The following is a 23250-nucleotide window of genomic DNA, read 5'->3' as shown; positions in this document are numbered from 1 at the left end:
ATTACTGCTCACATCGCTGTGTTGTTTTGTTTGGTTAAAGACTTGCCCTATCTTACACATGGAGCCCCGGATGAACTACACACCAGATCCCTCCCTGTACACGAGTCCGCTGTACAAAACGTCTGCTCGTGCCGGCGTGCTGTCCACTACAGGTAGGATCTAAGTCAAAAGTGAAATATATAGAGATCTATAAAAGAAGTTTGTAATTTGATAGAGACTCGAGAAATCAATCAGAAACGCTTTTCCATTGCAGGTCACTCGACTAACTTTGTTGTAGCTGTGTATCTTCCCACTGACCTTCCATCAGACTTCTGGATTGAGAAGGGAACGGCTCTCTTGTGTCAACTCAATGAATAGAAATACAAAGGTTACTCGCCATCCTTGTGAAAAACATCACTCAGTTCGATTTAAAGTTTGTTAATACTTCGCTTGAAAGTGTAAGATGTTCGCCTTAATTTTTCATGCGGCTTAAGTAGATACAGTCGTCGTGGGTGATGGTGCACCAAGTGTACATAACTATTATTTCAGTTATGCTTGTTTTTCTCGATTTTTACCAGTTATGTGAAAGAGTATACTATTTAGTGCTCAGGTTGAAAAAAGTTGTGTATATTCGGCGTTTTTAGAACATAAAAGAAACGTGTGGTTTGACGTACTTATTGTTGGGATATTTGTTATCTTAAGTCTCCTCTTTCCTGCGCTCCTGCTTCTAATACTCTACATGATCACCAAATCCTTTTACGGACATGTACAGCGTCCAAGAGCGCAGTTGTAACTTGTACATATTGGTACATCAACTTAATCAACAAGAGAGAAACTTCTCAATTATTGTGTTCCACTTAAAAGCAATGACATGACGCAACAATTGCTGCTTTAATCGTATCTATAACAAAATTCTCGATCATGTTTGGTTCTCCGCGCCCCTATTTGTCACCTAAGCGGCGCATGATAACGTGGTTTTTCGTAATTAGATACCTGTAATTGGAAACCTATGCCGTTCGCACGTAAATTACACTCGCTTTAATGGCTTCCTTCTCAATGTGTCGTACAGTTTTAAAAACTTCTGAAAAGCGCTACAAACGTCGCTCAAAAGGAGTTCTCAAAACACATTTTTAATTCTAAATTTGTTATAGACACGATTAATTAGTAATTGGACCTCGTGTCGTGCAATTCAGGGAGTAATCGTGCTCGTAGTTTCAAATCGGCGTCGCGCTTGTCCAATTTTGAAATTACGCTGAATTGTACTCCACTCTGTCCAATTTCTATTGCTAATTATGCTCTTACCCTTGATTACACTAGCATCACTTATCATAATTACGTGGAAAATACACGGAGGCCGCGGAAAGCCTGAATAGAACCTCCATAACTACAGTGTAAAGGACACACTTCAGCGATACTATATCATTGTGCGAATCAGAAATGCGAATACTGACTTGACTTTGACAGACCAATAGATCGCACACAAATTACGTTTAAGGAAGGCTAAAAACGGCAAAAAAACCTCCTTGAGAATTAGCTAATCACTAATTCGTCTATAGCCCAAAATGTAAACACAGTGCCGGAAGACGTTTATTCTGGTTTTCGTGTAGCGTGGTCATGTTAACTATTTCTTCTGGAAAACTTTAAGGTGTCCCTTTGTACATCAGTGTAGTTTCTGTAGGAACGTCAGTGAACCTTTTGAGGGTTCTGTTTGGATTCTTGGAATCTTGGAATCTACTTCCTCGCTAACATGCCATTCCCTGGTGTCAACCTTTGTAAAATAGGTTTTTTTTTTCATTTCAGCCTTTTCGTAGTTATTCGCCGATCAATCACAAGCTCTAGCGACGCCTCACTACTATGCGCTTTCGACATTTTGTTTGAAACACTTTTCCTTCCGGACTTAGCTTAGTAAGTAGAAAGTTAAAACAGCCCGATTTTGGATTAGTACTGTTTAAAAGCTTTTTACTTTCTCGGCAACATGCGTTCTTCGCTAAAAGGTTGTCCTAGATGCAGACCCATTATATTACATCCACACATGTTAGAGCTCTGCCACAGTACCACGTTATAATGACGCATGTTTTGGGCTTAGAAATGTCAGAATTTGCCACTAAGAAACGCACTTGAACGAAAAAGTCAATGATATTTGACTTTTCTTCGTTTTAATCTCCAACGTAATGCAAGTCAGTAGTTCGTATGATGTGATGCACGGGATGAGGGTAGTTAAAGAACAAACCGGCCGGAGTGGAAGTCATCTTCGCAGTCAAGTGAAAATGAGAGTGCGACTGATGAACTCGAAGTAAGTAGCTGTACATTGTTAAGGGCATCACAAACACTGTTCTAATAACTATATTAGACTTCTATTACTATACAACAGTCGAACCTCTATTAAGCGGCCACCCCTTATTAGGTGGCCAGTTATCAAAGTCCCGAAATTATTGTCAGTAAAATACTGTACATAAAGCCCCTATTAACCGACCACCTTTTGGTCGTTCCTGTGAGGGTTTTTCTATTGTCTTTAGCCCTGTCAAACGGCCACCCAAAATTTAAAAACTTTGTTTTGGAAAAGGCGATGGCAGATTAGAAGGTGACGAGTGATAAAAACATTCAAACACACGTTTATCATGATTGTCTTGAAGTGATTCCATGTTCACTAGGAAATTAACCCGATGGTGGAAAATGTTCAAGGTACATCAACCTCTATTAAGCGGCCACCTCGCATTTCCCCGAGGGTGGCCGCTTAATAGGGGTTCGACTGTAATGCAAATGCTGCTATTTGATTGGTTGAGATACTCGTACACTCTCAGCCATCGGTTCAAATCTAAAAGTATACTAACGCAAGTCCTGCAATCTGATTAGCCATTAGTGTGCAGTGGCTGTAGGTCGCTTTCACAATACCTTTAATGACACTCCCTGGATGGGGCTTTTCAGTGACAATACAATTGAAACAAAAAAGGAAATGCATATATGACTTCCAAATTTTTTCACTGCTTCTCGTATATCGATAACATCTTGTTATCAGCAACGATCAAATCCTTATATCTCTTTACTATTAAGGTATCAGTAAGGGGAAAATTTGCAATTTTGCAGAATTTTACTTTTTTAAGCGGTTGGATAAATCTTAAAGTAATCTTTTAGATAAAAAAAACTCCACGAAAAAATCTTATATCTGCCGCTAGTTATTGCGCGAGAAAGATTGTTTTGCATATTAATTACTTAATTGAGAGTTGACAAGTTCTGTCAAATGAATTAATTATCGAGGCAAGAAGTCACATGACATCAAGATCATGCTGAGTTGACATGCGATTCGCGCGCCATAATCAGTGCCGGATGTCTTCGAGGAAGACAGAGCGATCTTGCCCGTTTTCATCGGCTAAAGGAAGGCCAAAGAAGGCGAAAAACACTTTCAACAAAGAGTGGGCCGCTAAATTAGCGGAAAGCGGCAAAGGGTTCGTTTTACAATCAAGAAAAATTGCTGGATGAACGCGACAACGATCGCGATCACGAAGCCGGCGAGCAAGCCGAAATGAGCGCAAGCCGCGCTAAAATACTGTTGCGAGAAACTGTCGAAGCAGAGGAGATTGACGAAGAGAAGTGGACGAAATTGACAGGCAGATCGATTGTACAAAATTAGAATCAGCAGTGCAACATTTTTTTTTTCTTACCCAGCTATTGTCATTTCTTCCAGTATCTTTGCCTTTGCATCAACATCAGTCGATGTAGTCCCGTTTACGGCGTCCTCTCCAGCGTTTCCCTTTGTGCGCTTGCATTTTCTCGGGAACCTTCTACGGGCCTTCGGCATGTTGACAGTGACATGGTCATAATTTTGAAGATTAGTCAACCGATACGTAAAATTTCGAACGCTAATATAGTAAATCAAAAGATAATTTCACGTTTACTAGCTTTGGAATTCTGACTTCACACATGAAAAAGCGGTTTATTCACTGGTGAATAATTTACCGCGCGCCGTCGCGGAAATTTGTACCTGTTCCATGTTAACTGTCACAGTCCTATTGTTATACAGAAAGTTGATTCCTCTGCGGTGTCTCCCTTGGTGTGATAATCTCATAACACTTGGATGCCGCCGAATTTTATTTTTTCTCTGTTTCTCGAAAGTAAAAAATAGGCGAGTTGTACGTGCATTTCGAGTTCTGGGTCGGCAGCCCCTGGACCAAATTGGCTGAAATTCGGAGAGAATGTTGTCAGAACGAACGCCGACAAAACCGTGTCTGCGAATTCTGATTACTCTTTTCATTAAAAAGTTATGCTTTTTTTTCGCGGGCAGTCCTATTTTTTTCCTTTTTCTAACTTTACCCTCTTGTAAAATAATAAGAAACGCATGTGCCAAAAATCTGAGACACGGTTTTTGAGGTCAATGTGTGAAGAAACGGATGCCATGTTAATCGTTTTCTCCGACCTAAATTTAGCGGGCGTATACCTTGATTTATGGGTTCGTGAAGCTTTGTAAATATATTCACACGGTGAATTTTTACCGTTTTAAACAGGTCAGGTCATAATCTGTAGTTATTAAGCTTCCAGTAAATATACGGTTTATATGGGTTTTTGTTAAAGCCACGAACACTAGAGCGGACCGCGCGCGGATGGTCAAATGGGTTATACTGATACCTTAAGAAGCTCAAATAGAATGCTAATGAAGACCTTGATCGTGAGAACGAAATCCTTGAAATTCTCTGCAGACAAATTGCGATACGGGAAGTGCATGAAAACAGGAAAGAGGCTTTAGATTTAAACAGCTAAGGAGGTTGGTTAAAATATTTAATTTCTACACACTGAGCTAAATGTTTGCTGTTTTCCTCGTAATTTCAATTATTTTTGCTTTTCTTTAAATGTGTTATACGAAGTCTATAAGATGTCCTTATGTTACTCATATTTCGTCATCAATAGCTGTCCGTTGTTTATGTGTGTAAAAGAAACACCTTTTCATTGGCGGACATGAGGTGTTTTTCTGGTCACATGAGCTCTTGTGTCCACTACAATAGGGATCATGCGGGGTTGGAGTGAAGATGAACCCTTTCCTCCTCTAATATGTGGAGGGGAGCTTTACCCCAAGATCCGCGTGCGCTTTTAAATGTTGTACATCTACTGATTCAGTAATACTAGAAACAATGTAAGAGTAATTTCCAAGGAATATGCTTCTAAGAAGGAAATTTATCCATTGTTTCTATGAAGTAGTCGGTCATGTAATGCAGTGCAAACGTATTTCAAGTTCTTTAATGGCTTTTAATATATTTTCGGTATATATGTTAAAAATTATTTCTCTTCTTATTATGATTAGCGCGTTTTGATTTGTTAAACACCCAATATGAGCTTTGTTATTATTGGTTAAAAACCATGCTCTAAGATTGCGCGCGCTGAAAGGCGCATTGCTGTGACTGAGAGGACGAAGAACTTACGCTGCTTTCTGCACTTTGAAAATCGTTCTTTTTCCTCTCAGTATTTTCTGAAAGAAATAGACCACATTTTCTTTGTATTCTATCGACTTGTAGGAAGACTCGTTCCTGTAACTAGTGAGCAACACTGAAAATGATGCGTATTTGTGTCAAGTGCGGCTTTGCGTAATGAGTAGCCAATACAATGTGAATTAGTCGTGTGTCAACGGACGTAAAAAGACAGTAGTCATGCTTAAGACAATAACGAAGAAAATGATGAGGAGTTAAAATTTCAAAAGGTTGTGTATCATTCTATGTTATTGACTGATTGATTGATTTGTTTGGTTGCTCGTTTGTTTGTTTGTTTGTTACGTTCATTTATTTTGAAGTTGACTGCAGCTTGCTGTTCTCGCGCGGTTATGTTTCTTTTTTCTTTCTACAGGATCTGGCCGTCCTTCTTCTTTCTTTCGATTAAAGTTTTTTTCCAAAACAGGAGCTGGCAATGCAACCACCATTATGCCGCTCAGAGAACAAATTATTCCTGTTAGACGTCCCACTATACTCAATGGAGTCATATCACCGTATCTGCAAAACAGATTAATAAAGGGACAATGTGAAAGAAATAAACAAACGCTACAAACTTAGGAGCTCGGAGAACCTAACAGAAGAGAACAGTTTTGCTGAAGCAGATTGTAAAACAACATTTGAGCCTCGCTGAACTATGGCTGCAACTTACCCGAGTGTTGTCATGGTAACAATGGTGTACCAAAATGTAGCAGGAATACTGGTGAAATTCGTGTCTTCGTCTCCCATCTCAGCATAGTAAATAATAGTTGAAAACAATATGACAAGAGTTATAAGTACAACAAATACGAAGCTCAGTTCGGAGAGGCTGGCCAACAACGACGACCCTGCCTCTCGCACCTTCGTGTTATGCCGCGACATTTTGACGATGCGAAAGATTCTGAAAACGCGAAGAACTGTGAATGGTCCGCCTGCGGCGTTGGGGAAAACCAAAGCAACGTAGAACGGAATGATTGCCACAACGTCAATAACGCTTAAGAATTGTTTCATGAACTGGAGTCTGATGGGAGCAGCGTACAGTCTTGCAAGGTACTCCACAGTAAATACTATAACACAAGTAGACTCGACAATGTAGAATTGCCCTTTGTATTTTTTGCCACAAGGCACTTCACCACATGGTAACGTCTCAGCAGTTGACGCCACCACGCTTAGCAGAATCAGAGCAGCAGATGTGTAATGTATTAACAGGGCAAAAATGTTCTGACCTGGATCTTCAAACCACTGCCACATTTTTTGCCTGATTGTCGTGGGAGTGAACTCTTCTTCAATTGGTTTTGCATGACGCCTTTGATAGTCCTCGAAATCGTCGTGTTTTTCCTGGAAGACTTCATAGCAGCAATCGCCGAAGTGGTTTCTGACGATACCAAAGAAATCGAGCTCTCCAGCGAAGCAACAAGCACATTCGTCTTCAGGGTAGTGAAGTGTTCCTTTGCGGTAGAACTGAATGATGTATGTAAAGAGATCAGGATCGCGATCAAAGAAGTATTCATTTTTGGTCTTGTCAAAGAAGACATCTCGTCTGGTGCTTCCTAGGAGGGTGTCTGTTAACAGAACAAGAAAGAGTTTAAGTCTTGCTCAAAAAAGTTCATTCACCGAGCCACTTGCAGAATAACCTGCAACTTTATCGAGAGAAAGTGTTCGAGGGGCGTGAGGGTCCTGACCCAAGCCCCAAGGGTGACGGAGCGGGGGGGGGAGGGGGCACTTGCTTACCTCTTACTGAGCCTGGCCACTCGTCTACTTGTTGACCCACAGTTCATTTGTTCGACATTTTAGTTTCTCTTACAAAACGTACTATGATCACATCTGTTTTCGATTACTCTCGAATTGAACTCACTGAAATTTTGTTGACTCTTGTAAACGGTTATATCCCTGAGAAAGTGGCAAGTTTTAAAAAGGTTATTTCTGAAGCTTTTCAGATGGTTTGAATTTAATTGGTAATAACCCCATCCCAGGAAATAACGGCAACCCCCCACCCAAACAGGACGAGTAGTACTTTGGTTCCTCATCGTAACCAAGCAACCTTACCTAATTCACGTCTCTGATTAATTTGTTAATTTCCTTTCATGAATAAATTATCACACCTTTTATGGCTCCCAGCATGAAAAATGCAGACCATCGAACGCAAAGGAATCGCAACTGCTAGAATTGAATACATTTTGCAAATCAAGCTCCTTTAACTCAAAATTCCTGAAATTAGTATACAGTAAATAGCCATTGAACAAGTGTTATCTTTTACTGTTTTTTACATGTAAGCAAACCTTTTTCACAGGAAGACAGCATTACGTAATGCTTTGTAATATAACCGTTCAATAGCAATCCTGTGGCATAAATATGCAATTTCTAAGCGAATCGGTAATGACTCCCGACGCCCATTTTGGCGTCCGATTTGATGCAAATGCTATGGTTTTGCAAAGACATCTACTCTGAAGATCTCTGAAGTGACTAAGATATTATCACTTACTATCTGACCTTTAATAAGTCGCAAATGATTTTTTCTTAAAATGCATTGTTCATTAGATATTTCTTAACTCTCGCACGATACTGTTAGGCGGACCGGTTAAAAGACTCCAAACATGCCTCAAATATGTATCTGATGGAAGAATTGCATAAACGGCAATACCTTAGTCCTAATAATTCAACTTGACCGCAAAAATAGTCAAAAAAGAACATCCATTACGTATTTGCCCTCACTGCACTAGCCCCGAGCAATTTTTATCTCGCAAGCATTAATTGAAGTAAGTCGTAATATTCTGTATATGCGACTATTTAAAACATAACCGTTTATTTTTTTATAATATTTTTAAGCCAAAAGCAAACGAAGAAACATGAGACCGGAAAAATTGTTTGGCATCTGTGCCTTTGCAAAGCTTGGTGAACATCGGTTGAATGATTTTGTCACGAAACAAAACCATTTATTTTATGCTTGGTTTTCCATCGACCATTGAATAATTTCTTCTTAGGAGTACTACAACATTTATTTCCCAATCGCACACTTCTTCATCCGATTCAGTTTTCATCTTGTTTTTGTTTGTATTATTGTGAAGAATTTCATTAGGCGTATAGGTAATATTTAGGAAATAAATCGACCCGAGCACGATTAAGTGGAATATACGTAAGCCATAAAGATGAAACACTTGTATACACACGGATAAGGTAAGACGTCAGGTTATTCCTTTGTTATATTCTCAAGCTGAATTTTTTTTAGACCGAGCCTTAAACTCCAGGCAAAAAGAATAATTTATTTTAGCAAAGCGTCACATTCACCTGGATGCCGTTCGAAGATAGAATTGTCCGCCTCAAATCGTCGACCGCTTACATTGATAGTGATGCAGTCACCTTTACAGTTCTTTTTGAAAGTCACTCGAGGTCGAAGAGATCTTCGAGGGGTTGTCTCCGAGGACAAGACCACCGTTTTCGCTTCTTCGCCTTTAATCCCGTTAACAGCCATCGCACTGGATCACCTGCAACATCCCAAACGCAACAGTTTTACTTCAAATACGTGTCAGCTAAATTCGTTACCATTATATTTGCCTGGGGTATATGACGACCGTAAAAGCCTTATCACAAAGTAGACACAGATGGAGAATTGTTTTTACCTCGACCACAAAACCTTAGCTGGTGATTTCAAATTGTATTTGTTTACAAACTATTTTTTTCGGCTTGAGGTCTAAGTTGAGTTTAATTTCATGAAGGCTTGTGGTCTGTGAAAAATATATTAGCTAGCATCCCGCAAAACTGATTATAAATTCAAAATTGCACCATTAATTATACGAAGGTGCACCTGTCATGGGTTTCTGTCGCTGTCATATTGTTAAAACTGCAGCAGTCTTGTTATTGGTCGGTAGACGGCAGTTCTACGAAAGAAATGTTCAATTGCTTCCTTTTTAGTGTCTTAATCGTTAACAAGGACAAAAAATTGCCGTTTAACGTGAAAAGGTGCACCGTTTTGGTTTCGTAGCCTGTAAATATTTCCGTTTCTTTGTCCTATTTCGCAGTTTCCTCCGTACGTTCCAAATGTATATTTTTAAGCCCGCCTATTGTTCCCATCTATTGTTGGTTGACATGACGAAGGCGACGTTCTTTTGTTATTTAGGGAAAGCTTCCACTTGTAAGTTACAGAACTGTATAATTATTGTAGTGGTGTTTTTCTTGAAAAATTGATGAGTTTCTCGTTCAGGTCGCACCTCTGCTTTGCGGTATTAAAAGTTTTCCTTTTCACGATTTAGCTACATGTTTGAGAAATAGAAGGAGGTGGTGACTGGAAATATAACTTCTCTATGCGTTATATCATCGTGAATGGTAATTGTCATCTGAAATCTACCACCAAGTTCTAACAGTTAACATTCAAAACTACATGGAAACCGATTAGTATTTTTAGCAAGAAATCGTGAGGGTTAATTACAGATTTGTTTCCTGTAAATTTGAGTTAGAAGACGGTTCCTCTACGACTTAGAATTATAATTTTCGATTATTTCTGCAGTTAGGGCGGATCACTTATTCCGAGCAGTTTGGCTTAAGTTGTACATTTTTAAACGTCTCAATACAATTAATTCACTTGGGGGAGAGGGGTGGGGGTGGTGCGGTGGTTCTTTTGATTACCAGCTCATTAATTTCTTTTTTGATTTTTTTTTTTTTTTTTTTGCAAAAATATTAAGTTTTACGCAGTGCCTTCAAAAGCAACAATTCCGATCATTGGATGAAGTGAAGGTTTTATTCTTGAAAGGCCGAATCCAGGGGTTATTTTCCTATAATGGCATTAACAAATAATCAAAAATTGTTCGGCGTTGTTCAGGAGTTTGTTTCCTTAAAACCAGACGGAAAACAAGTTGTTGATGAGGTTTTCTGCAAAAAATGAGCAAGTTAAAGTCATATTGTGTCCTTGAAGAACTTCCTGATCGATGTCGATGCTATATGTCTGAGAATAAGAGGATTTAGCCAAACATGGCCTCTGCTAATATTCAAATTCTCGATGCAATGTCATGAAAAATTAAATTGGTCTTCAATATATTTTGGTTTGCCATTTGTCTATATGTCGTCAACAGCTCGCGGAACGTTTTAATTTTTTTCCACGAAACGAAATGAACCAAGCTAATGACCATGCGACATTAAATTGTTGGCCTTTCTATAGCTTAATTTTATTTCCATTTCGCTTCTTACAAGGTATAAATGCTGCCATTTCAGCAAAATGGTTGCAACCAATATTTTTATAGTTGGCTAAACGAGAACTAACTGGCACGTTTGTGAAAATACGTTTTACCCATGTTTTGAACTTTTCTACTTGTCCTCTTGGGTTTCAGTGACATCATGCTGTTTATGTTCTAAACGTTTTAAATATAGAAAAAAAAATTGGACGAGATGGGTCATGAATACCAAGAGTTATTTTGCTTTATAGTGCCAGCTATGTGTGAATATGAGAGTCCACAACGTAGGAAAAAAAACATCCCTTTTTGCAAATGTGTTTGAGAGCTTTCATTAATACAGTGACACAGTAGGGTTTCATCATAATAACTGAACTCGGGTCTGACTCTGGTGATGACGGTAAGCTTTATCTTGTTTTGTCAGAGATATCGTGAGCTTATCAAGCTGTCTGTAATCAAAACAACTTGAGATAGCAGTCCACACATGCGACACACAGTAAAGCTCCGACGAGAATTGCGACCCTTCAAGCCTCAACTTCTTAAAAAAAGGTAAATAACACATACTTAAAAATGAATGAAACTGATCTGTGTAATGGATGAGTGGGAATTAAAGGTTGATGAAATATGTTACTCCGTTTGGTGTAACATTTTTTTTAATAATAAAGAAGACTTTCTTTTCTCTTTTATAGAGAGAATGTCATTAAGGTTTATCGGTTCACGCCTGGAACACGTTTCACTCGTGCACGTGTAAGACCTTCTTTCTGGTACATCTGGCACACGTTTGGTACCCTCTGAAAGAAGTGATCTGTAGAAACGTAGGGGTTTGTTTACTTTCGAAATGTACTTTACGTCTTTGCAGATCATCCAGTCAGCAAGATTTACTGGGTATAGACAGCTGTTATCAGATTTAGTCGCACACCCAAGCGCAAAACATGTTTAGAATATCATGAATAAAAATGGATGTTAAAATACTTTAAAAATACCCTTACAAAGATTTTTTGCCATTTAGATATCCCATACTTCTTGTACTGATTTCGTAAGGAATCTAACCTGACTACATTTCTTGGTCGCAGTCCACTTCACAGTGAGCAGTAAGTGTAATGCATGAGACATAGGTCTTTTGTATGATGACGAAGGTTTACTGCCAATGAGCTCGAGTCCGCCTCCAGCCAGAAGTGCAATGTTTTTCAGTCGGAAGGCAAAATTGTTCAGCTCTTTTATGATTGCCTTGCATTATGAAAAATTGATAAGTGAAGCTCGTCTATCGAGACATTTCATGATCAGTGGTCAGTGAAAATTAATATTGAAAAAGGTTAATGTCATTAATTTTCGTTTATGATTCTGGCGTTTATCACATTAAATAAGGTAGTCAATTTTACCGCAAATGTACGGAAAAGAATGAAAAATACTTAATTTTCATTCTCAGTGACGCAACCAGCTTTTCTGCTTCAGTAATTAAGAAACAAAGAATCCGACAGTACTGCTTCGTGGAACATTTCTTTAAAAAGATTTATTCCCAATATTGATCGACATCTAGTGTTTACTTACATTAATTTATAAATATAATGAAATGGCGTTTCAAAATTTCTCCTGCGAGGCTTTGTTTTACTGTGTTAGAGGTACCAAGACTGTATTACTACAATTCAACTAATTTCCATTCTAGTACGAAATGTTCATCTCCGCAAGATTCCATTTTGTGAAATTCCATGATGCTAGTGAATAAAAATAATAAACGTGATAGCTTTAGTGTGCCATGTTTATAAGTATCGGTGATTTTAGGTGAATATGCAATAACGGCTGGCAGATATCATGAAAATAGTACCGTGTCTGTAGGAAATTGACTAACGAACGCCAGAAAACCGCAGATAGTGTTGTAAAATGATTTCAAACCATGTCCTTTTTCTTCTAAACATTTTGTTAAACAACTGTGTGTTTTCTCAAAACGTTGAACCAACAATGGTTGCCAGGGGGATCAACAACATACCGATCAAGAGCATACCTTATCAGTTTTGGAACTGAAGCTCTTCAGCATAATTAAGCATTTTCAGCAGAAAGGCCAACATTATAAAGTAACTTGTATTTTATAATTGCAGTCGGTCTGGCAAACTAAGGTTCCGCGAGTGGTGACAGAGAAACTGAGGTGACTAAATTGAATAAAACAGAGAAGTAAATTAGGTTATTCGCCATATTAGTATAATTTGAATAGCGTACAAGTTATATTATGCCCAATTAAATTGAACCAAAACACTAGAGTAAGAATTTGGACGCCTAAGATGTTACCTCGTCTCAACCTTTTTCGAGGACACCTCACACCGGTAGATAACAAGCAATAACAATTATGTCAATTATTTCAACGATTTCTCCAGAAATACTCTTCGAGAAAGCGAGGGAGCAAACTGCAATCTACAGTTATCCAAAAGCACGACATCTGGAGATCTTTTTTTGGGAAAAAGGCTATTAAGTTTTATTGCTTTGATACTGCCTTATTCTTGTGTTTCCGTTTTATTTAGGGTATATATTCGTAGTCATACTAACCTTCAGAAGCCGACGGTTATTTTCCTTACTGTAATTATACTATGTTTACGATTTGCGATACCCATACTTAATTTTGCAGTAATAACCAAAAAAATATATTCAACGAATTTTAGCATTTTCCATTTCAGGTTAAAATGAGCTCAATTGCAGGAATGTCGTCATTATCAGTTAAATCGCCATTCAAACCATACTGTACTTAACATTAAAGCTCTCAACCAAGAACGTATCCTTAGAACAAAACCAACCAACACACAAAGCTTCAGTGAAGAAGTATATTAAATTAACGTGCATTGATAAAGCCGAGAAAAACAGTGACTAGGAGGAAGAAATGATCATAAGAAACAGTACGTTCCTAATTTTCTTTTTGTAAGTCTGTTACCTGCATCAAAGGATTTCCTCGTGGATATCACAATTATGTTACTTTGGTTGGGTAATAATCCATTTCCTGTGTCCACCGTTGATCTTATCCTCACAAAATTAAAAACTTTCTTCAATGGCTTTACGAACTTGGCCTTGCAAGACGATTTAAAAGAGAAGCCGTTTGCCACAAAGAACTGTTCCTGTGATTTCAGTGATATTCTGTGAAATGATACTTGTTTCACTCGTTTATCCGAACTCCATTACCTCGTCACATCAGTGGACAACACGTTCTCGTTATGTACATTTCAACTGAATCTCCTATGGAATTTTGTTTGTAATTCAGGAGCTTATCGAGGTGTACTTTAACTAACAAGAAACACTCTTTGGTGCGTGATGTCGCTAAAAAAATTTAAAGGATGTATTTGAGATCGAGAGTTTTTTGCGTCCTAGTGAATCATAGGAAAAATTGCCGATAGATTAGTTGAGCGCTTTCTATTTGTATTCAGCGGCGTTCAAAGAAGGGAAAACGAGAGAGAGAAGCAATAAATTATTTACGATATAAAGAAAAAACGAACGATCGTTACGGGGTTGTACTGATGTATATTCAAAAACAATATACCATTCATTCAGTTTGAAACAGGAGACTGGAAGAGCCATAATTTTAATCTGTTTGTATCAAAAGGGGTACTAGCAGTCTTCGTTTACTACAAAGTGGAAGTGGTACGAGATGCGGTGGATTGCAATCTAATACTTAACAATTGTTATTTCTCTTCCTTTTGGTAATTAGGTTCACATACTTACATTTCTATCCTTGTGTTTCTTCGTTGCTAGTTCAGTCTACGCAACTTCCTCTTGATGTCTTTGCTACATTCCTGTACTTTAAACACAGAAGCTCAAATCGTGGAATTTTTCGTAAATATATACCACACAATCCTTTCCTTTAAGTATTGGCGACTTATCGCCTGTGAAAGTATGTAAGAATATTTAGGACCGTGTACTTGATCTTCAAATCGAGAAGAATTCGAAATAGTCTCTCGCTAGCAGGTTAAACTCATGACAAGAAATCTAACAGCTTTTCAGTGACGCGCGTTTCCTTTATTTTAATTCACAAAGATAAAAATGAATGCTTATTAGCTTTAATATTTCATGGTTGCTTCAGCTTCTTTCTTAGCACACACTTAATTTTTTTAGGAACTAAACATTTTATACATTATTTTGGTATTTTGACAACCATGTTTCCCTTATTAAATTTTCTTAGATCATTCTAGTAAGTTAATTTGTCGAGTAAGAATACAAGATAGGTAAATTATTTTAAACATCTTTACATACAGTCAGCAGGAATTATTAGAGTTGGTTTTCTAAATTGAACACATTTTGCAGGCCCCTTGGCGTGAAGTCAATTGAGCGGTATTCACGTCTTAGCACGGTTTCGGGAATGGTCTTCAACAAAAAAAGATGTACCAGCTCTAACTAATGGAATAGCATTTATTATGCAGGTTCAGTTTTTACATTCGATACACAAGAACAAAACTAAGCCCAGACAAAATATTAGACGGTTTAAAACCGCGACATACTATTAAACGCCCATATAGTCGATATTAAAAAATTGTACAGATTGAGATTGAAGCAGGTCATGACGTATTCAACTCTAGATTGACAGAAACAACTCGAAAACAAAATGTAAATTATCAATATACCTGCTGGTATCCAATCTTGGTTTCAGCGGTTTCCTGATCCAGTCGATTCAGAGTTCGTATGGGTAGGTCGGCCAGGGGGATCTCAATATCTTGTCAGGAATCTTGCATGCCATTGCTTGACATATTGCTCGTCCGCACGTGCTGCGCTGACAGCTTAGAATAGCAGACGCACCGCAGCATATAGAAACCCATTTAATACTCCTTTTGAATGACAACGCAAACCAAAAAATGCAGCGAACATGTCAGACTTTGTGTCTCCACGACTGATGATTACGCAACCAGAATAATAACGTCCAGGTACACCTTTGCTACTCAGAATGCAGCTTCAAGTTAATACGTTTTCTTTATGAATGCCTCGAAAAATGCAAGAAGAGAGCGAGAGCTGACAATTTGCTCCAGGACATGCCACGTGATTTGATTTCCCAAGATGCAAAGAGAGAAAACGCCCTTGAGCACGCTTTTGACGCTTACTTTATTTTCCGTCGTTGGCTCAACTGTAAGTTTTATTTGTACCTGTTAATCTCTCTTCAAACCAACATTATGGGTGACATAGATATTGGAAAGCGAATTTTTGTCAAGGGATTTTCCCCAGAAACTACTGAAAACGAGCTGAGAGCTTATTTTGAAAGATTCGGCACTGTCAAGGAGAGCAAAGTCGTGCGAGATCGCAACGGGTTTAGCAAAGGATATGCTTTCATCACATTCGAATCACAAGAAATAGCCGACAAAGTTCGCGACCAAGATAACCTTGAATTTGACGGCAAAAGTTTAAACATTGGTAAAGCAGTCCGTAGAAAGAGCAAGCGAAATTTTGGAAAATACTACTATCATCGGCAAGACGTGAATGAGAGCTCAGGCCATGGCAGCTATTATTCATTTTCGACATCAGATGGAAGCATGTATTACGCCATGAATCAACAACCGCACTTCGTTTTAGTGCCAGCATATTCTCCACAGATGCATTACCAATCCCAAAATCCATACCCTCAGCCTTCCCATTCAGCTTCTCAGCCAATCTACACAACGACCGCAGTGGTGGGGAATTCTTATCTGCAGCCTTCGCCTTATTCGTTTCCCCACGGACATTCATGGAACGAAGTTGCAGCGGTTCCAGTGAACGCCGCCGTTGTGCCAAAAGTCCACCACCAATTTCCTGCAGAAAACCCGACAGAAATTGCAGTTGCTAGCACACATGGCCAGGCAGCGCAGATAGTTAGTCTGGCCATTCCCGAGGGGAATTATGTACCGGATGTCGGAGCCGTTTCTGGAGTTGGAGAGGTGAGCTTGTTGTTTGTGATTCGCGCGCGAAGCAACTGCAGCAAGCTTCACTAAAATCTGGAATTTGTTCTCAAATTGAACTTTCTGATCATATCGGGACAGTGTTAGAGTCTCTTCAATTGGAAACTTAAAATCATATTCTTTTCGAGGTGTAAATATTTCATATAAGCTTAAGTCCATTTTAGTAATGGTGTATTTTGTTGTTTCGTAGCTGGTGTTTGAGAGCCCTAAAGGAAAAGCAGAAAAGAAAGTCCAGGCTATAAAGTTCTTAAAGAAGCATGAACCATCAAGTCCAGCCGGAATGTCAGTGCCTCCAACTGCCACCATTCACGTTATCAACGGACAAGTTCCATCGACCCAGTAAAATAATCAGTTAGTTCATTACCTGTAAGTTGGTAGATCAAAAAATAATTTCTCCTTACTATGGCAAAATTAATTTCACTTTGTACTGAGAACTTCCTCGCAAGGCAATATGCGATGATTTTATTTACTCTTGTCACTGGTCACCTGAGAATCTGAATGTGCAATATGCTGCACAGTGCTGATCAATTTCGTGAGAAGACATTAGCTTTTGATCACTCCTAAAAATTGAAAGGGTGAAAATAATCTGATTTGGCTGATCCAAAGATAAACAGTTCGGCAGTACTCTTGCATGACCTGTAGCTGTAGATAGTAAACGTGCTGATACATCTTACTTCAACTATAAAGTAACCGCCATGAGCTATTTATTACTAACTTAAATTACCATGCTAGCTATAAGATCAAATATTCATGAATAAACAGCGCGATTATCTGTACTGATTCATTTTGCTCTTTTACCAAACCAGGTTTCTTGCGATCTTGAAATAGCTTTGAATGTTTTCGTATCATTGTGCTGCAGGAGCTATGAGATGCCGTATTTCGCAAAAAAAATACAATTTTTTACGTGTTTTTTTAAGCGTCTAGATATATCCATGGTTATATTTTCAATGGGGTATTGTTAAAAGACGTGACATCAACTATACATGTTTCAGATATGGAGAGTATAGCTTGTGATAGGTTTATCTGAATTTGATGAGAGAAATCCTAAAGTTACAGACAAGACATAATGAGACAAATACTAAGATATACACCAGCTGCAGTGGAGAAACAAAAGTATTTTGAGACTGATCAGTGAGATACTATTTATTCAGCGCCAGAAGAGTCCTGTGTTATCTGTGTTTGTAAACAGGCTAAGCCAATAAGTAGGTGGTTTTTGAACATTTTTCACTAATATACCTAGTGGCGTAAGTCATCTGTGAACTATTTACAAAGCTGTTGTTTAATAAACTAGTCAGTGTACCCCTATTGATTCAGTCACTCAGTTTTTTTTTTGGACCTTTAAAGAGGGGATTACAAAAGAACAATGGGTTCTTTGACAGTTATCAGGAAACAGTATTAATTTTTTTTTAGTTGATAGTCTAAATTGTGTGACAGAGATGCAATTTGCCAATTAAAATATTGGGCAGTTTATAAGAGTTAAAACTTTGACCGCCTTAGGGACTTACTAAGGATGATCAAACTCAGCTAAGATACATAAAAGAAATGGGGTGGACTTTCGAATTTTTTTGCTCAGTTATTAACAGATTTCCGCAGAATAAAAGCACATGTGTTGGACAAATGATTTTAGAGGCATAGTGTTGCCTCAGAGCAATTGCTTTCTTGTTTTGAAATCGTCATGATTGAACTTCTGCCAAAAACAAAAAAAAAGTTTAGGGGCAGGGAGTTTAAAGAGAAAAGTTCCAGTTTGATTTTCTTTTACCCTATAAAGTGTAAATCATGCTAAGTCTGTCCTTTCTATGAGTACTATGAGCTAGAACCGGTAACGTCTTCGTTAACTTTGGGAGAAGGAAAAACGTGCGCACGTTCTGGACTGAAAACTATCAATCTACTGTCCCTATCCCCCTCCAGGTTGCGTCAACTCGCTCAAAAAAGGCGCGAAAACTAGCCTGCCGGCCGCCAGGACTCGGTAGTGCCGCTGACAAACAAACAAATGCTTGCCTAATTTCCCAACAGTTTTTAATCTAGTTTTGCATTATTACGTAGTCCTTTGGAAGCACCAAGACACATTTGAGGATAAAGTGGTAAGCAATGAGCTTTTCAATGAACACTTTCTTCTTGAGCAGAATGGAAAGCTTAGGTAGGTTAAAACTTCAACGTAAACTGAAGCAGATCTTCAATTGATTTGATCTCTACATGAGATTCCTTCTTCGTTACCAGGAGAATTTCAGCTGTTGTTGTTTTGAATTTTTATTGTGCAGCAACGTAAACTGACCGGGAAGTTTGAAGAAGAATTTTGCGCATGTATTTACTGGCGGGAACCACGTGCGCGCATCGATCCACAGTCGAGGAGTCAGTTATACTGCAAAGAACTGAAGGTCGGCAAAATAAATAAGCTTATCGTGAAATAAAAAGGCGCATAACCTTTTAAAGTAGAATCTTTTTTATACATATATTGAACACGTTTTATTAATAAACATTTATATGCTCGTTGTAAGTAATATGCCACGATAAACCAGGTGCATTTTCGTAAATTCTGCCGCATATAAAGTAAGCTTAACCTGAGTAAGTAAGCTTAAGAACTAAATAGGGAGTTTTAATGTTCATTTTGGTCTCGTAAAACATCTTCACGAAAAGCAACCTGACCGTGAAACCGAAAGTGAATACGGTGAACTCTACTGAATTGTATATTTTCTCTTGATTGTATTTATTGGATCGCAAAACCACGAATTGTCAGAGACGGGAAGTGGTTGGGGGACTGGATCCGAGATTGGATTATTTGAGCTTAATGGCTACGGAAGGAGTCCAATTAATTCTAATTAATGGCTCCCGGATTAGAAGCCAATGAGTATTTTATGCTGCATCAGTTTTTAACCGTCTTAACTTTTTGGTTATAGAATACTGACTCAGACAGAGTTGAAGAAAAACTTTCCTCAAGCATCAAACTATGAATCAGGTATCGTCTACATGTTTAACTTTTATTATGTTGTCAATTCATCAACAAAATCTTTAAATTTCTCGCTAAATTACGCTCTTGGCACGATTTATTTGACAGCTTTTGACTGAAATAATTTACAATTACTCACCGAAGTGGAGGTGAATAGTACTTTAGTAATCACCTCCCAATCAGAACACATGAAAAGCACTAGTCTCTTGTGTGGTCAATACTGATGGTAAGTTATTATCATTTTAATGACACTATCCATCACGGATAGATGGACTTTGTGGCAGTATGTTAAATCGTGGTAAAACGGAGTTAACGATGTTGCAAGTAAATGTATGGTAATGTTTCTCACTGTTTTTAATTTACATTGTGGGAAATTATTGGAAGAAATTTTGACTTTCTTCCAACACTGTCTAAACAAGATGATCAAAAGAGTCCAGCATTTTTATCCACAGGTGTTGGATAATGCTGGATCAAAATATCAGGACTGGGAGGTTATGATGTTAATGTTTGCATAGAAACCTGGCTGTCCTTTTAGCCACTAGAGGTTTCACATGCCATCATTTTTCATCAAATATTATTGTTGATAAAGCTCGCTTTTTCTTGTTTCGTTGTTAATTCGTATCATCTCGAACAATAATTCAGTAAAACAAGCAACGAGGAAAAGAACTTCTCGAAAGTAGCAGAAAGGATCACTTCGGAAACTCGTTACCTCTGATATTTTTCATTTGATAATTTAGCGGCAGGTTCACATCAGCTCACAAGCTGACCATTTTTATAAGCTACAGGATACTGATAACGAGCGTAAATTTGCTGTTGTGTATCTCAAACGATAACTTTGGTAAAACTGACTGATTTAGATAAATATTCATATGGTAGACTGTCTATTTTCTTTTACTTCTTTTAAAAAAATATTTTCTCAGCAGCTAACGTATTTCAAGGAAAACTGTCTTTCCTGGTGGAGTTTTATCCCGTGTATTATTTATGGTGTCTTTTTCCGTTCCATCCACGGTGTAGAACAAATTAAAAGCGCTGAGCTTGTTTCCTGGCCTGTTACCGGATCCTTCTATGTAATTTTAAATTCTCCATTTCATCAACATTCTTCGCGTGGTCACGAATGTAGCTCATGCGGGGAATTATCTTTATCGTCTTAAAATATTCACTAGACGGAATGAGTCTTCAGTTCGGTTTAATTTTCTGTAATGTGAAGTGCACGCGATAAGCCAAGAACCCAATTAAAAACCACACACTTTGCGTGTTTTAATTTACAACAAGGCATCCACACCCACGCTTGTTGTCATTCTGACGTCATAGAAGGAACCAGGAGGCGAGAAATTCTGCATTTTAGCCAGAGAAGTTTGGCAACATTGATAGAACATTGAAATAATGAATCGAGTGCCCACATTTACTTCATGCATACTGATCTGAATGACAGATAATACTTGTTATGTTCGTTAACTTAATTCGCAGAGTTATTCTTTCGAGGGATCTTCTTGGGCAAGTTGAAAACCGCAGATTATTTTAAAACCTACAATTTAAATAATAAAAATAATAATGACGGTATTTATATAGCGCAGATTATGCCATATTGACTTGCATATCAAATTAAAAACGTCATTAATTTTTTCTGTGAGCCTAAACTACTATTTGAAAATACATCACGTCTTCTTTTCGGAGCTGTTAACAATCTGCATTGTTTTTCCCGACCATGGTAGGGTACTCAGTTCTATCACCTGACTGTAAGCTGATTGATTAGTCTGTGACACCTTTTTCTCATCTTTTGGTTGATGTCCATAACTTCTCAGCCAATCAAAAAAGGCATGTGAAAATCATCACTATATTGCTGAGAACTTTTCCATTGACTAAGCAGTTAAGTGGTAAAACAGAAAAAAAAAACTGTACATTAGCTAGAAACTTATTGAGTGAAATCGGTTTGGCGCAGCGATCTTAACGCCCTTGTATAATGTCTAGCTCAATAGATTTTACGTCGGATGAATTAGATATCCCTGTTTTGTGATCCCGTGAATCTTTCAGCTAATTTTAACCCTACAGGTCCATTTGACCATTCTTTTGAGTATGTATCATCGAGGGGAAGTACGTATGGGCTTAACTAAAGTTAACAAGGCAGCCCAAAATTTACATTAAAAATTTTTAACAGATTGACAACGTCTAAAACGAAGAGGTTTAACCGACCAAATGACAACGGATGTGTAAAGTTATGGAAACTTACATTGGAACCTCTCATGTAAACTGACTCCTGCTTCTTGCAGCTGCTCATCAACTGGTTATTTGGAAATAGTTCTGGTAGAGGAGATCACGGATATTATTTATTCAGGAGAATAAACTTCTACATCAGGAATAAAATACCTTTTCAAGTCATTCTAGATCAAATATAAGAAATAACAAGAAGGAATCATAACTAAAATGGCTAAAAACAAGACGGAATGAGGGATGAATAACAGAAAGACACGCAACCCAAACTTTAGGAAAATAATGGTATCGCTTATTTTGAGGCATTGCTGCGATAAGGCTCCGAATATTTGTCTGCATTAGGTTGTTTTTGCATTATTTTAGGCCCCTCGCCACAGAAGCCTTTGTTATGGCTTAATTACAAAACCGATTAACGCCTTGTCTTTTGTTTTAAGTTGCTTATGCTTAATACCTCCAAGTGTGTCTCTTTGAAGCAATCGCCAGCGGTCGCATCTTGTATTTTTAAACCTCTTGTATTGACGAACTGTTGAACAATAAAGATTAAAGCCCAAATGTAGAAACGGGCGATCTCAAGCCATTCTCGTACGAAAACGAGCGCCTGTAGATGGCAACTGAATTTTCGGACAACTTTGTTCACCATTTTTTATGAAGCGAATCAAAACTGCAATCTACGAATCCATCCCAACACTTCCCAGCAATCCACAAAATGTCAACGGAACGTTTTAGAGTAAATGACTTTTAAAAAACCTTTTAAAACGCTTAACAATGTGTTTTCTGTTCACGGTAAACATTAAAATATGTACAATATACTTATGTTCAAACCCAGCGGTATACAAATGGATCTCACTACTAACACAACCTCAACTTCCTATTTGCAAAGTTAATTTATTTCCGTAGTTGATAACAAAACTGAACAAGCTGCTGCCAGCGTTTGCTTTGGTAGCAGGCTGGAGTTGTCAGCATTAGACAACATATTATGTAAGTTGCTCCAGACAATTACTGTCGCCGTTCCGGCACGTTGATTTTATTCAAACCGTTATAAAATTTAAAGTTTTCTTTTTTTATCGCATAGGAAAAGGGTATTTAGCTATCTACAAATGACAAAAAGAAAAAAATTAAAACCAATACACAAGGTTCATTCTTACAAAGCGTATAAGAAACATAAAACTATAACTATAACACTAAAATGTTATGCTGTATGGCTTCCCTGGAGTTGCTACGTTCTGGTAGTTTCAAGAAGGCCCGGCTTTGAATTAGCAAAAAGAACTCGAGAGACAACTTTTTCACGTAGTACTTCCTTTATTTTTAAATTCATCGACGACGACATCCTTCTGCTTGGATGTTTTTCCATTATTTATTAAGCACTATAAACCAGGACGGCGTCTTCCAAGGCGAAAATGAACCCAAACAACTCAAAAGCGTTCATTTATTTCTTGCTATTTACGAATTCCCTATAAAGATTACCCAACAAATTTCTTGGGTATATTTAAAATGATGACAAACATTTTTTTTTACGGGAAAAGACTCCCGTAACGAAGTAAAAAAAAGAAGGAATATTATTTTTCGCTTGCACCGTTTGCAAATTTGGCGCGAAGGCATGACAGGCGAACAATAGATGCCCT

The 23250-nt window shown here is 38.0% G+C and overlaps 3 protein-coding genes and 1 long non-coding RNA gene across 7 annotated transcripts in view; 3 read left to right on the top strand and 1 right to left on the bottom strand.

The window, feature by feature from the left end:
- LOC110045185 (dynein axonemal heavy chain 6-like) overlaps window positions 1-652 on the top strand; it is a 103321-nt gene extending 102669 nt beyond the window's left edge. For both annotated transcript variants that reach the window (XM_089275940.1, XM_089275941.1), the window contains 2 exons: window positions 41-152; window positions 254-652. In XM_089275940.1, the coding sequence (XP_089132066.1) occupies window positions 41-152; window positions 254-357 (216 nt within the window). In that variant the 3' untranslated portion in view covers window positions 358-652. The remainder of the gene's footprint in view (window positions 1-40; window positions 153-253) is intronic.
- Window positions 653-5193: 4541 nt separating this feature from the next.
- On the bottom strand, window positions 5194-14343 carry LOC110045199 (A-type voltage-gated potassium channel KCND3-like). 3 transcript variants are annotated; one of them, XM_020750799.2, is made up of 4 exons: window positions 14282-14343; window positions 8712-8908; window positions 6100-6988; window positions 5194-5948 (listed from the first exon to the last, which is right to left on the bottom strand). In XM_020750799.2, the coding sequence occupies exons 2-4, from the start codon at window positions 8893-8895 to the stop codon at window positions 5738-5740; spliced, it is 1284 nt and encodes a 427-aa protein (XP_020606458.2). In that variant the 5' UTR covers window positions 8896-8908; window positions 14282-14343; the 3' UTR covers window positions 5194-5737. The 3 variants fall into 3 exon arrangements, with proteins under 3 accessions (XP_020606458.2, XP_089132068.1, XP_020606457.2); XM_089275942.1 differs by lacking the exon at window positions 14282-14343 and adding an exon at window positions 11636-11746; XM_020750798.2 differs by lacking the exon at window positions 14282-14343 and adding an exon at window positions 9044-9367.
- LOC149101470 (uncharacterized) lies at window positions 7143-11156 on the top strand. The gene is made up of 2 exons (XR_016203024.1): window positions 7143-8600; window positions 11010-11156. It is a non-coding gene; the product is annotated as an uncharacterized LOC149101470 (long non-coding RNA).
- Window positions 14344-14421: 78 nt separating the features above from the next.
- LOC110045201 (uncharacterized) lies at window positions 14422-18004 on the top strand. Its single transcript, XM_020750801.2, has 2 exons — window positions 14422-16455; window positions 16667-18004. Exons 1-2 carry the CDS (start codon window positions 15580-15582, stop codon window positions 16817-16819), a joined length of 1029 nt encoding a protein of 342 aa, XP_020606460.1. The 5' UTR covers window positions 14422-15579; the 3' UTR covers window positions 16820-18004.
- Window positions 18005-23250: the final 5246 nt, after the last annotated feature.

This window comes from Orbicella faveolata, unplaced genomic scaffold, assembly GCF_042242905.1.
Source record: "Orbicella faveolata isolate gen_17 unplaced genomic scaffold, um_ofav_v1 contig_4, whole genome shotgun sequence".
In the NCBI taxonomy this organism is placed as follows: Eukaryota; Metazoa; Cnidaria; class Anthozoa; order Scleractinia; family Merulinidae; genus Orbicella; species Orbicella faveolata.
The sequence above is the reverse complement of the archived record's forward strand: the minus strand, read 5'-3'. Positions and strand labels throughout refer to the sequence as shown.

Coding starts and splice junctions, on each gene's coding strand:
- LOC110045201 (XM_020750801.2), top strand. CDS start 15,580: ATGCCACGTGATTTGATTTCCCAAGATGCAAAGAGAGAAAACGCCCTT. Junction 16,456..16,666: donor CCGTTTCTGGAGTTGGAGAG/GTGAGCTTGTTG, acceptor GTTGTTTCGTAG/CTGGTGTTTGAGAGCCCTAA.
- LOC110045199 (XM_020750799.2), bottom strand. CDS start 8,895: ATGGCTGTTAACGGGATTAAAGGCGAAGAAGCGAAAACGGTGGTCTTG. Junction 6,989..8,711: donor TATCTTCGAACGGCATCCAG/GTGAATGTGACG, acceptor TTCTGTTAACAG/ACACCCTCCTAGGAAGCACC. Junction 5,949..6,099: donor GTTACCATGACAACACTCGG/GTAAGTTGCAGC, acceptor TCTGTTTTGCAG/ATACGGTGATATGACTCCAT.